Here is a 17,414-nt window from a genome sequence, read left to right as displayed (position 1 = left end):
TACTTTTACTTTTTAGACTGAAGAGTCATATTGTTTCACTGGTTTTAGGTGTTCTTCTAAACAGCGATAGTTGTCTTGAACCTGTGAGGCATTCAGAGCCCCAGAACTCCAAACAATCATGGATACTGTGGGGAAAGAATGGGGTGATATCCAAAGTGATCTAGCAAAGATGGAGGTACTTCTTTTTTCTTTTTCCTTTTTTTTCGTCTTTCCATAGATATTCTTTTGTCTTTCCATGTACAATAAACTGATAGTTGCTGATAAATCCATAGCGTAAGTAAGAGTTTGCTACCAGTTCTTTTTTCTTCTGTGTGTTTGCTAATAGTTGCTCCGTAATGGTGTATCAGTGTTTAGGATATTCATAATCAATACATAAAAAAGTTATCTGAACTGACGAAACTACAAGAGTCATGCTTGAAAACGGTCAAACATCAGCATTATATTTTGGGAAACTACCGCGAAACTCTGAACAAGTGCGTTTTTTTCATCTCGAAAAAAGTTCTGCTATATCGTCTTCTTATAACGTTTACAAGTTGTTAAGGGCACAACATGGTGCAAATACAGCCGATGACAAAGAGCGTATTAAGAAGATTGAACATCAAATGATCGATGCAAAAGCGAAACTTAGGCAGATGGAGTCAGAACTACCAGTCCAAAATAATGGGTTCTATCTATCTTTGATTCTGGGTAAACTACGATGCATAAAGTAGCAGTGTTTTCGTTGCGACACTCGTTATGAGAATTTCAGGAAAGAATCTTAATTTGTCGCTGCTTTCCAAGAACGATCGCTACAAGTACAAACAGGTTTTTTTTTAATGATCATTTTATTTGTAATTTCGTTGCCTTCTAAATCTTCTTTGTTTTTTTGCCGTTCCAGTCCTGTGCAGAGTTTTTTTTTTCTTTCAGGATTACGAGTCTTTCAAGTGGAAAGTAACCGTAGCAATTCTCATTAGCGTCACACTCTCGTTCTTGTTTCCATGGCGTGTTCTAGATTCCATTGGTAATTTCCTCATGGTTTGGTAAGTTCGTGTTTTTTGCCTCCTTTTGTCACAAAGGTTTTCATTTACGTATTTGCCGACATCATAAGGAAGATCCTGTTGTTTTAGGTACTACTGTACACTGACTATCCGAGAAAGCGTGTTAACTATCAATGGATCTCGGTGAGCATTTTTACCTCATAGCGTGTTTGCGTTCAGTGAATTACGCTTTTATGATTTATCAGCAGCGTCAACAATCATCCGCGACCGAATTTTACAGAATCAAGGGTTGGTGGGTGATGCATCACTACCTATCGTGTGTACTTTGCGGTATTGTGTTAACATGGCGAGATGGCGAATGTTATCAATCATTCCGATACCAGTTCCTGATATTCGTATTGTACATATGTTTCGTTCAGATCTTACAAGTAAGTTCATTCGTTTGATTCATTCATTTGAACATCTATTCACTCATTCGCCTCGGTTAATGTTCAGTATAGATAGGTAACAGTACAGATTTTAGGAAAAAAAGTAGTTAGAATTTAAAAACATAAGGAAAGAGCTCTGCAGCTGGAATTAAAGTAGACACTGGGAGTTTTCAAGTATTGGCTAACAATTATTTGAAAGAGTATAGTCCGATTGCCTACTTTTTACGTATTATTCTGGTAATTACTACACCAGCTATTAAAGCCTTTTCTAGGTCTTCGTGAAAAATATAATCAAAATGTTTCCAGACTCAGTACCAGTCTGGATGTCTTCGTCGCCTCCATTCACTTGGTGAAGGCCATATTATGGATATCACTGTTGAAGGTTTCACGAGCTTCATGTTTAAAGGTCTCACTTTTTTGCTGCCGTTCCTAGTTGCCGCATATGTGAGTTTTTGCTCCTTTAAATCTATTAGAAATTTTTTTTTTCCTTCGTTGGCATCCTTTCTCAGCTCTGAAGGTTTTTGATGTTACTTTTGGGCAAAAGTCTTTAAAATAGTTCAGAAATGTGTTCATTATTATTTCTAGTTCAGTTCTGTAACTATAACATTACATTATTACATTCATTACATTATTTACATAAAAATGTCGTTTATTATAGATCTTCCAATTTTACAATGCATATGTTCTGTGGTATCTATCATACGATTGTGAAGGACAGTGGCAGGTTAGCTCCCTGTTTTTTTTATTAAAATGTCCAAATGGAGCTCTCCGAACAGGACGAACTCTTCTGGGTTGAGGAACTGTCGAACATTAAATTTACTTTGAGGGAATTCTTGAAGACCAGGGATATAAGTTATCAGACAGTGCTCTGTATTGTCTATAGTCATGATTTTAATTCTGGGTTAAAGTTGAACGCCCCATCGCGTCTCGGAGGGGTTGATAACTTTACCCTTTTTATTCTACAACCGACAGTCTTTTTTTCCCAGGTGTTCGCACTATGCTTCATGTTTTTCACTCTGGCTGTTGGTAATATTGTCACGACAAGCATGGTGATACTGAAGAAATTACGAACTACCGGTTCTTATAACTACATTGTTTTACTGACGCAGAAGTACCGGACCAGATCGGATACAAAAGAAGAATAGAAATAATGAGTTATCGATTTTTTGCGACATGATAGAAAGAATAAGAGGAGGAGTGCGACAATGTGAAGTCAGGGAACGAATGAAGATCCTTTCATTGATAGTTTATGTGTTGTATGAGAAGGCGTTCTAACAAGTGATTTTTACTTTCGTTAAATATTCATTAAGTATGCTGTGGACACTGACTAAGATATACATCATGCGTTGAATGTGCTGTGCGAACGTGAAGCGTTACGTTCTCGGTAGTCGCAGAACCTTAGGTAGAACGATCTGTAGTGATCAGGCCCCGTACTATCGACAGGACCAGGATCACTAAGGATGTGGTGCTTCGCGCTGACACAACACATTTAACGCGGATTGTGTGTATTTATTGGATTGCTATATCATTTTGTGGAAAACTTTTTTTTTGAATGGAAGAATATTAGATAGTGTACGATGAAGGATGTTTTCTTATGCTTAATTTAGCTATTTATTGCACAATCGCTGATCTGCAGTGATCGTCTTGTTGTTATGGGTAGTCCGCAGCTGTCACCATTATGTTATAATATTCACCTTTTTTTCTGTTTCATTGGTGATTTTGCGTAGGGTTGGTTACATCTTGCATGCGATGATTCAGTAGAGAAGCGTAGAGAAACGAGCAAGCAAATCACACTTCACAATCACAAATCACACAGTTTCTCCGCTGTTTACGCCTGATCACTCTATTTTTGTTAGCTCTAGTTTTCTGTTAGATCTTATGATGCCTTTCATAACATTTGTAGTCCTTGTTTTTGCAGATTTACTAAGTCGTTAATAAAGAGGTTATAGTTTCGTCTATGTTCCAGAATTAAAATTTCCGCTGGTTTCGGCTTGAGAGACGGGACCCTAGGGCGCATTATGAAAACTTCTAAGCTTCACAGTTGTTATACGAGACAGCATTGCCACTACAAAACACGTCAGCTAAGGTAAGGCTTAATCATTTGTATGTACTTAATGTTGTTCATTGAGTCTATATTTTTGTCGAGTGCTCTTATGTAAAGTGATAAAATGCTTCAATGAGTTACCGGGGTCAAAACGACTTGAAAGTAGTTGCAATTGCGGTAGCGGTTGTGCTCGAAGCTAGGTGTGAAAGAGCCACGAATGAGTAGTGATCGAGGTGGGACCTTCGCTAGCTGCACTCGTCTCGGCATTCCGAGTAGTGTTAGCAATGATGCCGCTGGTCGCGCGGTTCGAGCTCGTTTCGAGGGCTTCAAGTCGTTTTGATCCAACTATATGTCAACAACAATGTATGCATTTCGCAGGGTCAAAAGGGATGTTATCCGTTCCTAGAAATCGATATGTATACGCCATATATATGAAGGCGCTTAATTAATGTTAGTAGTGGGTTTACATGTAGATGGTAATTGTTGCAATTCATTGCAACATATGTTCAGCAATGACCTACGTTCCACAAACATGAGCGCTATTGCCGCAATTCGCAGTCAGCTGGACATTTCTGCTATGCTATGTAGGTCGGAGGGTAAAGTTTTTTGTTGTTCCATATAGGTTCGTCACCTTGACAACCGAATGCCGCTCTAGCGACCTTCTTGGCAAGTGGTTCGAGCTGCTGAACGTTGTGCATTCTCTATTTATACACCGTGTTTGATTTCTTGTATTGTTTACCTCCATATGGATTTTTCGAGTTGATAAGCATGCAAAAGGGTTACGTGTTCTGAGTAACCAGTAATGAAGTGATCTCGAATCACTCAAGTTAACGTCAATGGTTCATGAGCGCTTAAAATTGGATTTCTCGAGATAACAACAGCGTGTGGAAAATAATATCCAGTCAAATTTCTAACACTCATAATCTGGGAAAAAACAACGATTTGAGAAGCGTATGATTACATTTTCTACGGTAGATATTGGAACACTCATAGGCACATTGATTTTGATCCGATGGTGGACCTCAATCCCCATGCGCCATCACATGGAACCGCGTGACTCACATGCGACGGAACGGTGCGGTCCACAAAACACCATCCCATAATACGTATATATTCGTGGCAAATACCACCGAATGATCGCCGTCAGTGTAGGATTAACATGATTGTACCGTACCAAACAGTAAACAATGTCCCATTCATTGATTAGTGTTTCATTCATTTCATGTTTGTTGCTTGTTCCACACATTATGTTAAATGTTTCAGTCAATAGATTAGTGGAAATTTGTTGCAATAGACAATTGTCAACGAGTCCATATAAAGTCCAATTTTCGTTTTTATTCTCTTTTTTTTGGTAGGGGAGATTGGGGGATTTCAAGTGCACAACGCATAATAGTGGTTGGCTTTATAGTCGGCGCAGAATATATTCAACCGAGTGAGTGCGAGATGAAGCGACAGGCCAGCGTACACTCTTTCTTTGCTCAATATACACTTTTCTCTCCTTTCTGGTCCGCAATAATCGTAGGAGCGTTGCGTTCACCAGGTTGTACACATTCTACAGCCTAAACTACAACGACAAACTTGTGCCGCACGCGTCGCTGTTGTTGGAGCAGACATAATCACTGGCGAGTGTACATTACCTGCAATTATTAGTGTCTTACAGTGACCATTGGTGTTATGTGGATAGTACTTCAAGTCCATTGACTAAAACCACTTCACATTCCTCTTCAACCTTTCCGCTTCACATCAGAATAATCACTGAAACACTTTCGTGCATTTGCCTCAAAATAAACCGAATCGAAGGTGAAGCTTCGGTCGCTGCAAAGACAATAATCCTAGTTCCAATTATTCAGGATAACAAGGATGCGTATAGATATAGTAGGTACCTGGGTGAAGCGACTGCACTTTACGCGGTAAGAGATTTTGCTGTCTGCACGATCGATCGGAGGCTCGAATCCGCCCCAGTGTCAACCAAACCTTTCATCTCTCCGGGGTCGATAAATTGGTGCCAGACTTGTCTGGGAGGATAAAAACACTGACTTGAAACATCGGCTAGCCTCCGCAAATGTTGTATAGGCCAATTACACATCCGATTAAACTTCAAACTATTCTGAATTGAAGTGAACGAGGTAGCGTAAGTCCCAAGTGGATTGATAAACGCCAGACGCTTTATCCTTTTTATTCTTTATATATCGCTTTATCCTGAACGGTAATTAATAACATTTCTTATAAGACGAGAAGGATGGCAACTGATTCGATTGATTGAATATGTAATCGATAGGAGGTTTTGGAAAGTGGTGAAAGAATGGGCGGCTAGACCAACCTGTCCCCATTAATCAATAGATCATAGTCTTGCATGGTGCTGCACATTCGTAAATATTTACATGAACACAAAAATACATTCCTAACAGTAGAAGTGTGTAAATATATTTGTTTACTAATTTGTCATCATGTTTTAGTTCCCCTTGAATAACTTCCATATCTGGTCTATCTACATGTATCTCAGCTCGAGATCAGCGTAGGATTACGGTAGTGGGTCAAAACTATCAATAATATCGATGAGAGCACTTCAGTGTTGGTCCTGTCGTGCTGCTAAGTTGTTGTTAGGAGCTGTTTTCCATATTTACAGTTTCATCTGTACTATTTTACAAAAAAAAGCTATTCCTGGTTATCTGAGTGTTTTTTTTACAGTAACAAATCAACTGCTACTGTAACTCAGTATTATTGCCTGGTAAATAGTGCATTTATTGTGGATGTAGTTTTATCGTCGTAGAGTCACCCGTGTAGGAGTTATCGCGAGTTTTTTTTTAGGGATTACTGTAAGTCGTTGGTTGACTCACCGTTGAGCAAGTTTTGTCAAAGAGCGTTCAATTTTGGACTCAATATTGTGGAAGTGGTCGGCAAACAAACTAAGTGTCATTTTGAATGTGGTTATCGATTGGTTAATATTTGAGTGAGTGTTCGGAGCGGTCATTCGAGCATAAAAATAGTTTGCTGGATATTGTTGTGCCTCCTGCAGTCGGGTCAAAACGAACAGAAATCTGGTTCAAAGGGTTCTAAATAACGGTAGAGCTAGCAGTTGCAATCGAGTTGGGATCCTCGCTGACAATCAGATTGCAGGGATAGGAAAGAGTTAGGAAATATAACGGCGTCAACGCGCAACATGAAACTCAGGACAATTATGTAAGCGGCGCGGTGAAGCTAGAGTTGGGATCGAGGTGGGACTATCGTATGCTGGAACAAGAAGTGGTGCTAGGGTCCCACCTCTATCCTAACCACAACGCTCCACTGCATCGCTTCTGGCGCTGTCGTTTACGCAACGGCGCCGTGCTTTATGTCGTTTTAGTGCGACTCTAAGCGTCAAAGCTTCCTTTCGTGCAGATCCTCTTTATCTTATATCCTTCTTCTAATTTCTATCGTTCTGAACCTTCCGGAAGACAGAAATGAAGTATTAAATAGTGTTAATATTTTAGTGTAGTACACTTTTATTATTATTACAATGTTGTGTATGTAGTGTTAAGGTGGTGCCGTAGCACAAAAAACGGCAGAGGATGACGATAAGGTTTCTAGTCAGTTCCTTGCTCCTTTGATCGCTACGAATAATATTCGAATGCATTTTGAAGGAAAAAAAGAACAAAAGTCCTCGTTCTATCCTTCGGTTAGGTAGTCGTTATTCTAGTTTTGCTCCAGCTACGTATTCCCATGTAGAAATTGCCCTATTGAGGAAGTTTTGTGGTGGTTTGCGGGCGAACAACCAAGTTTTTCATGTCCTCACGGAGCAATGACGCCATGTTTTCCGATGTGAATGACAGAGAGCGTTGAGCTCTTTTCTCTCGCTGAGTTGTAGAGCATAGGAGAGGACCAGTTCTCGTAGTGTTGTTAAGAGAGATTGGAAATGTTGGTGATAATTACGAAATTCACCTCCATGCGATCGTAGTGCTTCAAGAATGCCGACATTCTACATCCTGGATCAAAATGTGTTTAAAGTGATCGCAGCGTGAAATTGTCGTGAATCTCCTAAAACCATTTCGTAGCCAAATATCAATGGGGCGAGGTACACGAATGTTTTATAGTGCAAATATTCACATTGCAGGACATTTGACGATCGGGAATGTGATGAGTCATGGGAATGGATTTTAGTAGGTTTGAGTTTCGCTTGTGTTTTGCTTGTGTACATCTGTTTTCGCCTTTTGTGCGTTGTTATTCCATGGAAACATTAGGAACAGATTAGGTTAGGATAGATCTTTGTTCAGAACACACGAAACTCTTCTTAACTTGCCATTTTCGTTTCTTCAAATTTCTTTCGAAGACTATGCGCGACTCCCTCTACCGTTCTGTTTTCATAACATTGTTCGAGTGTAATTACTTTTGCTACTTAGAATTTATGTTTCACTTTAATTATCCACATTTCTGTGTTTCACTGTAATTATCCAGGTTTTAATTTCTTGAGGATTACCTCTTCAAGGCTTTGAAGGACCAGTTGATGGTTACTTCTGCTTCTGGTCACCATAGCTCTATGTAGTCCATAGTGTAGCCCTGTTATCGCCCCATTGCTCCTTATCACCGTTATCCCACAAACCTCAAAAGAGCTCTCCCGGTAATGAATGAGTGAATACGTGACACCACACTAAAACCGTTGAAAATCCCATTACAGTAATCCAGACTAGAAAAACGAGTGAATAAAATGGAGTGGAGTGCAGAATTGTATTTACATACATCCACCTACTTTTCTAAGAAGTAGAAATTGTAATTATCTAGAGGACTACTTCTCGGGAAAGTCGTTTATTTTTCGAAAAATAAGCACTTATTAATGTCTTCTGCATGAAGCAGAAAACAGCAAAGTCAGTATTTACTTTAGTTTTTAGTCACCACAGTACCGACCATGGCGGGGGCGGCCGCAGGGAGGTGTAACTAGAATATACGTACCTTGCGATCAATATCTTCAATGATTTTAAAGTCGGCCATGAAAGAAATCTCACTCCTACTTGTACTGCAGTCGTTTTTTATGCGATCTTCATCGAAATCGCTACATAGCGCCTTCAGTTTGCACTCGTCAATATTTTCAGATTTTCAAGATTGGTTGAGTCTAACTCATTCTCATATTAATAAAAATGTACTTGAAAGAATCTCCAACTATTTCACCAGCCCCTTCCCCCTTCATCAACAGATCCTGATTCTCTGACTGCGTAATTACCACCATCGCTTTTGTTTAGACAAAAAAAAATAAATAAATAAAACATAGTTATTCTTTGCCGCCTCTAAATGCTATACAGGCCGTACCACTATTTCCATATTCGGTGAGACTGGTCAGTTTGTTTTCCTATTTCAAGTTCTTGCGTGGTGTATTTAGAACGATATATTTAGAACTATATATCTAGCTTTGGAAAGGAGAGCTTTTTGTGTGAGTAGAATTGCATCGCATCGCAAACCTCTTACCATTTTCTTACGGTTGTCTACATAGAAGAATGTCTGATAATTTGAATCGAAAAGTAACTTGAGTAACGGACGGAGAAGTTTGATGGGATATGCATAACGCATCAAAAACCTGGGACCCTTTTCAGGCCTTTGATAAGGACGAAGTTATCGATGCGTCAGCCCACTGATATGGTCCCACCAATATCTCATTGGCATGACAAGAAAACACAAATCCATTACCTCAGAGATGTTTTTTTCTGAGCGCGGAATTAGAATGTGGTCCGTAGGGTACCATATCTGACTGCATGTATAGTCGGCGCCAGTCGTGTTCAACCGGGTGACTGCGACGCGTCCGGCACAACGCACACAGTTTCTCCGCTTGACACAGACTCGCACTTCTTACGTTTTCTGTCCTGGTCGAATCGAAGGCGCATCGTGGTCACCTTGATGAATAAATCGTGCGTCAACTATACGTAAAATAGCATCGCATGAGCAATTGTAGTGGTAGTGAAACCAATTCAAAATCAATTCCTCTGTACGGTGATGGCCACGTTTATCTCCAGGAACACGCACACGTAAAGCACTAATCTTCCTTCTCCCATGTCCTCGGACACAATCATTGAAGGCACCACTCCACGAATCTGAGGTGGTACGGATTTCAGATGGAGTATTCGTATAAGGGATAGTAGATTATGGAGAGGGGGTGATTCCGCCCATTTCTTCCTAATTGCCGTAAAAAAAAACGATACGGCTTTGGACGTTCTTGCGCACTATTTCCTACAAGGAGTTCCACTGGAGCGCGCCAGCCTTGTGCGGCGCCGCATCTTCCGGGTCATTTTTTACGGCAATTAGGAAGAAATGGACGGAATCACCCTCCTCTCTATAATCTACACCATCCCTTATAAGAATACTCCACCTGAAATCTGCACCACCTCAGATTCGTGGGGTGATACCTTTAATTCTTTTTTCCACATGGGACCTCACTTTTGTTAGTTGTTATCATCGCCGAGTTTTGATGTTTACATAACTATCGATCGCTAATGACTAATCTTTTGTGAATTTTTCGGATGTGCAACTTTGACGCAACAGGTTCATAGTCGGTTCCTGCGATGCGAGCGGAGCGTCAACCATCAACGCAACAACAGCTGACTAAGTCCGTGGAAACCCGTTTTTCGAGGGAGAACTCGTAGTGATTGCTCATCTTCCAATGACTCATCCATTCATGTTATGCACTTTTAACTTTTCAATTTATGCTCTTTGATTGTTTGCGTTTGCATCTTTCACACTTGGGATTTGATTGACGCTGTAACTAATGAATCATAGGTGTATTCGAACAAATTTTCCATTTCCCCTCGGTAGCGTAGCAACCACCACATGATCGCTCTATTGGTACGATTTGTTTATTTGCGACAATTGGTTATGGCTGTTATTTTCACTGTGTTTATAGTATTCGGGGTTTCTTCATGCCATTACGCTACACATGTTAAAGAAATCCTGATTAAGGCCATAACTTACTCGAATTATTTCATGAAATAAGAGTAATATCGTTTCGGATGAAGAGGAAATTTGACAGAGAAGTTTTTGAGTCAGAATCTTCTTGGAAATGACATTTTTTTTTCATTTAAATCCAGTAGTAATAAATCGACATTGAATTGCAGTAATTATGGATCGAATTTTTATTATAGCATCAAAAATCTATTAGTTCGAATAACCATATAAAAAGAAAGACAGATGGGAACAAACAGTAAGGGAACGGAAGGGGATCAGAATTCTAAAAGAAAGGATTTTTTTTGCTAGTTCTATTAGGAAGAACCAAGATAATAAGTGGGATCTGTTAGTAGAGAGGTGGGATAGAAGAATTAGGGAGAAAATTCGGGAAAATTCGGAGATCAGCGCATAAAGAGGTCAGGAATGAATCATCTTCATGTACTTTCACACATTATTCCACGGACTAATGCATTATTCGCAAAGGATAAACATTTCGGAAATTTTATGGAAGGGAACTTGTCAAAGAAAATCTATTTCTTTTCATTTCTTCATTGGGACCTTTTTTTAATGCTACTGGTCGCGATTTTTCCAAGGCGGTCATTCCCGGTTTTGGTGTCGCGTTTCGCGCATTTTTCTTTGCTATCGACGCAAAGGTTTCTGTCACCGTCGTTGGGATACCGTATATGTATGTGCATTCCCCCTAGCTGGCTATATCACGCGTGAAGCGCCCATTTTCTTTTACGGGCAACTTTTTCTCCTCTTCAAGCCTCACACACGAACGCTGAATGTCCTTCGCTGGTTTTTCTTTGCACTCGCAATCGTAGTCTTTTTTTTTCTCACGTGAGCAACGAAATAAACTCGCTTCTATCTTCTGCGCGTTTTTACGGGGTTGATGTCCGATTGATGTTCGTTTTTTTTTTTCTGTTCATTCGTCGTTTTTTTTTTCGTTTTATCGGTTTAAGTGCGCACTTCAATTCCTTCAGTAGTTTATTTCAGCTTGTAGTAATTACGAATTCCAGCGAAGTGGCCGTGCAGCCCGTGTGAAATGTGCATCTTTTTGGTAGCCATAGTCGGTAGGACCTTTCTGTGCATGATCTGAAGGAGTAAGTGTCTGTAGACGGGAATTTCCCTTCCTCACACCTCTGTGCAAGGTTGTTATTTGATTGCACTAGTCACTTCACCATGGACATCTAGCACCAGCAGGAATGTACTCCAGTTCTAAGGTACGATCTACACTTACATCTGTAGCTATAAGATCCGACTGTAGTCTTAGGATTTATTTTCTTTGTTGGGTGCTCGTTGTTGGGCGGGAGAAAAGGCGGGAAATAACTAAATCAATCGGGGCCGGCCAGGGAAAAGGCGGGAAAATGTAGTCGGGGGAAGGGGTACTCAGTGGCACCGTTATTTCTCGACGCTTTAACTTACTTTTCTCTCCTAGTAGCTTTATTTTACATCCAATTGATCCTCTAAGACCAATGCTTAGGTCTTAGGGCACCGATTGATTTAGTTATTTACTTCCAGAAGTAGGGGCACCACTCAGTCCCCCTCCCACTGCATTTTACCCATAAAGGCTTATAAGAGCCTCGTATTCAGTTCAACTTAAGAAGACAGCAATCACTGTCTCTGGATAATCTAATTTTTTCCATAAGCTTTTGCATCAGTTCCTTATCATACCACCCCGCAAATGTTGATAAGCCCCGCTCGTGTGAAAACAGCAGGTTGGACTTGGCCGACAAACCAATTTTCGGGGCTATACAGACCAAAAACAGTGTGGTAGAGGGTAGCGGTTAGGAGCGCAATGGAGCCTTTTTTTGCACCACCCATCGCTGCAGTTTGCGATCGTCCCACCTCGGTTCCAACTGCTGTCTAAACCGCGTCGTTGTGAGCGCGTACGCAAATGCACCGTGCTTCATGTCGTTTTGACCCGACTATATGTGCTATGAATGCGACGCGGTTTCCGCTATACGCACACTTTAGCTGCACGACGAGAATTTCCTCTGCTTTCTGCTCTGAAAAAAAAAAAAACATTGGTACCTGTTATGATTCATTTGTTATGATTCATTTGTTATGATTTAACTAAGTTTTACTTATGATTTAACTTGTAATGGTTCACTATTTCCCGAGAAAAAAAAACACATACATAGAATGTCAAGTTCTAAACAACAACATCATCATATGCGAAAATAAAGGAAAGTTAAATATCTATGGATTTTCTTGGGAAATCCTCATATATTATATTGTTATTGTTAGTTCAAGTTCAACATTAAAATTTGTTTTTATTGTCGCACTCTCACGTGAATGCTCCAAAAAGTTACTTTTATTGCACATTGCTTGCACTGGGACCCAGGGCGGAAGCAAGGATCGATGGTCATACGTTAACTCGTCGTTCCATCTACCTAATCGCGAGAGGGAGAACTTAATTAGTAAGACCTTTCCGTTGCGGCAATTCACATAATTGAGTTCACCATAGATAGATGTGCTGATGCGCACTAATCTCTCCCTCTTTTTCTCTTTCTCTCTCTTCTATCCTTATTTCTTATTAATTAACTAAGAAAATTGTTGGGTCAACTTGGTCCCGAAGTAACGAAGTTAGGAGCAATGTTCTTGAATCTCGGCATGTTGAATACGCAACTTTTTTCCTATTAATTTAGATGAAATTAAAATAAATAATTAATTATTAGTATTAAAGTTCTGCTTTTACCTACACTAGTCACAATTTCTAAATAATCCAAGGAACTTGGTGTTCTGGGATGTTGGTGTTTTCTAAGCATGAGTTCCTTTCTCATATCAATATTTCTGTTTAAAAAAAAAGTTGTGTTAAAGATAGTGAAGATACGAAAGCTACACAGCTGATAGTTAGCTGTTATCGCTGAATTTTCTAATTGTCATTCGAAATTACTGATGAAAATCAAATCCAAAACCTTTAATGAATCCTTCTGAATGAACTACTTTCGATAGAGCAGTGTGAAATCTGGTCTTTTGATTTGTAGTTCACCTAGCTCCTTTCCCCGGCCTATGCCCTTACTAACACATTAATGATAGTATGAGGGAAAAGATTGGGGTGATGAGAAGGAGAAAGTATCATAGGGTCAAAACGAAATGAAGCACGGTGCAGTTACGTAAGCGGTTGCCCCCGAAGCGGCGCGATGGAGCTTAGCGGTTAGGATCGAGTGGGAACCCTTACTAGCACCTTCCATCCCTGCAGCTCGCAACCCCAGTGCAGCCGCTTACGCCACTGCACCGTGGATCATGCCGTTTTGACCTGACTGTAGGTAACTGCATTTCTGTCTTAAAAAAACAACGAGAAGAGGCAGAAGAAGAAGTGAGAGAAATTTCAGAAGAAAGTTTAGAAGTGAGAGAAATTTCAGAAGAAAGTTTAGAAGTGAGAGAAATTTCAGAAGAAATATTATTTTTAATTAATTGATTAATCTGTAATAGGTTGAATTAAATTGCAATGGTATGGATGAAAACAGACGGTGAGTGAAGGTGCGGCACCGTCGCTGACCACCGTCGCTCGCCCTTCTCAAGAAATAGAAATTTTAGAACAGTTTATCTATAATTACGTTTCTCTCATTGAGACTCGGAATCAGCTACATTCTATTCTTTCTTAAATCTATTTTATGTTGTAGCGTTTTTCTTTCGTAGCTTTTAAGAGTTTTTTTTTCTCAAACTAATTGCTTCTGTACTAATGTTCGACTACCCTGTGATCGATGTCGTATCCTTTTCGATTTTTATTCTAATTTTTCATTTATTCACGCGCGTATGTACGTACAATTTTACCCTCTTGTTTCTTTGCTTCACGGTTTCTTTCTTCATCGATTTTGTCCTCAAGTTCACTCGCACTTTTACATAAAAGTCGTTTTTTCTGTGTTTTCCTCGTTGTTGCTGCTCGTCCCTCTTTCTGCTATCCTGTTTGCTCGCATGTATTTATGTATGAAGCTCTTTTCTTGCCATGTGTGTTGGATTGAATTTGAGCAAGCGATGATTTCCAGTTTTTTTTTCGTGGTACAGTATGCTCTTATGTACAGTATTATTCAGTTTAGCTTGAAATATAAACGTAAAAGTGCTCAAAAGCATTCCAAGAGTTTGCTTTCAGCAATTTTTCTTCCCGTATTCCGTCGCAGCTGTAGCGGGATCCAAACACTTGTAGAGGAGATGGATTAGTTGAATTTGTTCTGCAGATGCAGAGATACTCCGTTTGAAGCGAGCTAAACAGATCTTACTGTTTTTTTAATCTGGATAGGTGATATGTAAAGGATGTTTAAAAATCGATTTGAAATTTAAAAGCGGTGCAGTATAGGGTTTGCGGTTAACTGCAAGGCGGTGCTTGTTCACAACCGCTCACAAATACTATTTGTAAATTTTGCGTCAATGCGAAGTTGAAGGGCTAGATTAGAGCTGAGCGCAGAGAATTTCCAATAAAAGTCCCCCCACGCAGATGTCTACGGTAGATGCGTCCGAGGCAGACTCACGACAACGGGGCCTGCTGCGGCCATCGTGGATCCTTCTTATCTTATTGGTCGAGTGCTGCCGCGCAAATTCGGAGTTAGGAAATGTTCGTTTGAAAAATAAAAGTTAGTTTTTTCCAAGGAAATGAGTTAACAAAACTTCGTCGCTTAGAGTAGCGTCCGTTGCACTTTCATAGTGCTTGCTTTTTGTTATTGGGACATTACTTAGTGCTCTTCTTCTTCCCTATCACATATAACCGAATGGTCTACTGCTTTCGGCTACTTTTTTTTTTCAACAGGCTGCGCTCCAAGCATAAGTGCGATAGGTTGGAGCCAGACCCTCCTCAGGTGAAGGGGATATGGCTCACGAGGTTGACTTCAAGTATTGAGGATCTCTTTGTCAACCGTCCAGAAGTGAAGGGGTTCCTTCGCCTAGCGTCCAAAAGTGAAAGGGGTTTAATCCCCAGTCGTCCTATAATGAAGGGGGTTTTATCCCCGGTCGTCCAAAAATGAAGGAGGTCGGAGTACGAGCTCCGACTATTGCATCTATGGCTCCAAGTACAGCGGAGGAAGCGGTAGGAATGGAGCTGGGACCATCGCGATGGGCAGCGAAGAATGGTGCTAGCAAAGGCTCTCTCTCTCGATCCTAGCCGCACCGCTCCGAGCGCAGCTGCTTATGAAATTGCACTGTACTTCATGTCGTTTTGACCCAACCATACTTTATCGCTTTGTTCAGTTTGTTCAACGTCCGTACTGATGGATGTAGAGCACGTGTCACTGACATCCAGCTGTTCTGGCCTGTGGTTACTTAGCTGCATAAGTTAATATGTTCTACATCTATCCTAATATAGTAAACATCATTCGATCTGATTGGGTACGTCCTAGTACTATTAGTTGTTCATTTCGTACTTAGTTTACGATAGTTTATTGTTTTTTTTACTATAGTTACTACTTTTATCGGCATTTATCAATTCAAATACATCATAATGTTAATGCAGTAACACGGTCCTTTTCATCATCTTGTTAGGAAAGTGCTTCTAGTTCACTTTCTTAACCAGTTGATGCAAAGAATATTCGTCATTCAAAAGTGGATATTCTCGATCTTGATGAATCTAATCCACGGATGTCCCACGTTCCCGATGTTGGATGGTCACCATGCCTACTTCATCGAAACATCTCCCCACATGGTCATATGATTCCAAATGTGGATGATGCACGTTTTCGAAACGTATACTCTACGATTTTTCCCCTCCACAAAACTCGTTCCATTCAAGGCCGTTTCGCCCTCATACCTCGCGCGACTCATCATCGTTTCTTTCTCCGCGTCGCCATTTTGTTACCGGCCACCGTAGGGGGTCGCGATTTTCGAGTTTTCACTTCTCTTACAGTTTCTTGGTCGATCTTACAGTGTTTCATTCATCACGCTATCAATAAAATATGCGCTTGCACATATTTCACAGCACAAAGTACAAACGTTACGATGTGCTGTGTGATAAAATAGCGTATGGATGCCGAAGTGCAATTTTTAGTGTTTTACGGCGACCGTCTCACATATGCGGCGACGCATAAGTGAGTCAATGCAGTGGTTACTGATTTCCTTCTTCTGATTTTTTTTCTGCTTTTTGTGACGCACATGAAGACCTCGACGTCAGGATTGCATGTTTGCATTCAATTGCTGCACTTTTAGGACAGGAATAGATAAACGAGCTTGATAAACAGGATTACACTAGAGGAAATATGTGCACTCTTGGATCAGAGCCTTGCTCGCTAAGACATTTCGGAGCTGAAGTAGTATTGTCATCTTCGGTTCCGTAGAAGAGTAAAATAAAAGTTGTGTAAGTAATATAATTAGAAAAATTATAATTAGAAAGCTTCAAAATTCCGATCACCCGCCTGTGTGGTTCGGGCGGAACGTGTCGCGGTCGCTCGCGTAAGCTTAAGTGTCGTCTTTATATATCGTCATTTACTTTATTTTTTTAATACATTTAACTTATTTATTTCTTGCTTATGTTTATCCTCAACCTTACAAATTACCACCGTTAAAGTTACAATATTATGGTGCGACAGGTTTACGAGGAAGACTGAAGAAAGCAACTTATTTTTTTCTTGCCAAACATTTCTCAATAAGCCTGAAGATCTACTTCTTTTGTTTGTTCATTCGTTTGTTTTTGATCCACTGCTCAGAACGCAAATATTGAATGCTCATATATTCCTGTTTAAGCATCTCTACGGTAGAAAAAAAAAAACAATGACTAGGAAATGGTGTTGCTGAAGCCCTGCTGATTGAGCTAGTGAAGCTGCGATGTGCGATGTTGTTTTGCTCATACCATTACCGTCTGATCACATTGATCAGTATAACGGTTTTTCTTATACAAGTGATTGTGGTAGGATGACCTGCTTGGAGATTACACCACTACTTTTGTCCACGTCCACGAACACTTATCGTCCACTCAAAATGGGAAAGGGTCTTTTTCTGCTGGCAAGGATGCTTGGCACTCGATAGTGTAGCCTGTTACCATGGCTTCTGCGAAACGTTACGTTCGTTAAGTGCACGGAAGAACAAGTTGGTCACATACAGAGAGAAGGATGAGAATGAAATGCAGTGGTTGCGTCGCGG

General features: G+C 40.3%; 2 protein-coding genes across 2 annotated transcripts; both read left to right on the top strand.

The window, feature by feature from the left end:
- Window positions 1-118: 118 nt before the first annotated feature.
- Window positions 119-2,550, top strand: RB195_008497 (uncharacterized protein; the record flags this gene model as incomplete). Its single annotated transcript, XM_064195031.1, has 10 exons — window positions 119-175; window positions 355-473; window positions 542-687; window positions 749-804; window positions 907-1,019; window positions 1,107-1,160; window positions 1,258-1,405; window positions 1,712-1,849; window positions 2,064-2,129; window positions 2,392-2,550. The coding sequence occupies 10 exons, from the start codon at window positions 119-121 to the stop codon at window positions 2,548-2,550; spliced, it is 1,056 nt and encodes a 351-aa protein (XP_064046176.1).
- Window positions 2,551-11,554: 9,004 nt separating this feature from the next.
- Window positions 11,555-15,447, top strand: RB195_008496 (uncharacterized protein; the record flags this gene model as incomplete). The annotated part of the gene is made up of 4 exons (XM_064195030.1): window positions 11,555-11,572; window positions 13,788-13,825; window positions 15,097-15,203; window positions 15,281-15,447. 4 exons carry the CDS (start codon window positions 11,555-11,557, stop codon window positions 15,445-15,447), a joined length of 330 nt encoding a protein of 109 aa, XP_064046175.1.
- Window positions 15,448-17,414: the final 1,967 nt, after the last annotated feature.

Source organism: Necator americanus, chromosome III, assembly GCF_031761385.1.
Source record: "Necator americanus strain Aroian chromosome III, whole genome shotgun sequence".
NCBI lineage: Eukaryota > Metazoa > Nematoda > Chromadorea > Rhabditida > Ancylostomatidae > Necator > Necator americanus.
This window is presented reverse-complemented; position numbering and strand designations above follow the sequence as displayed.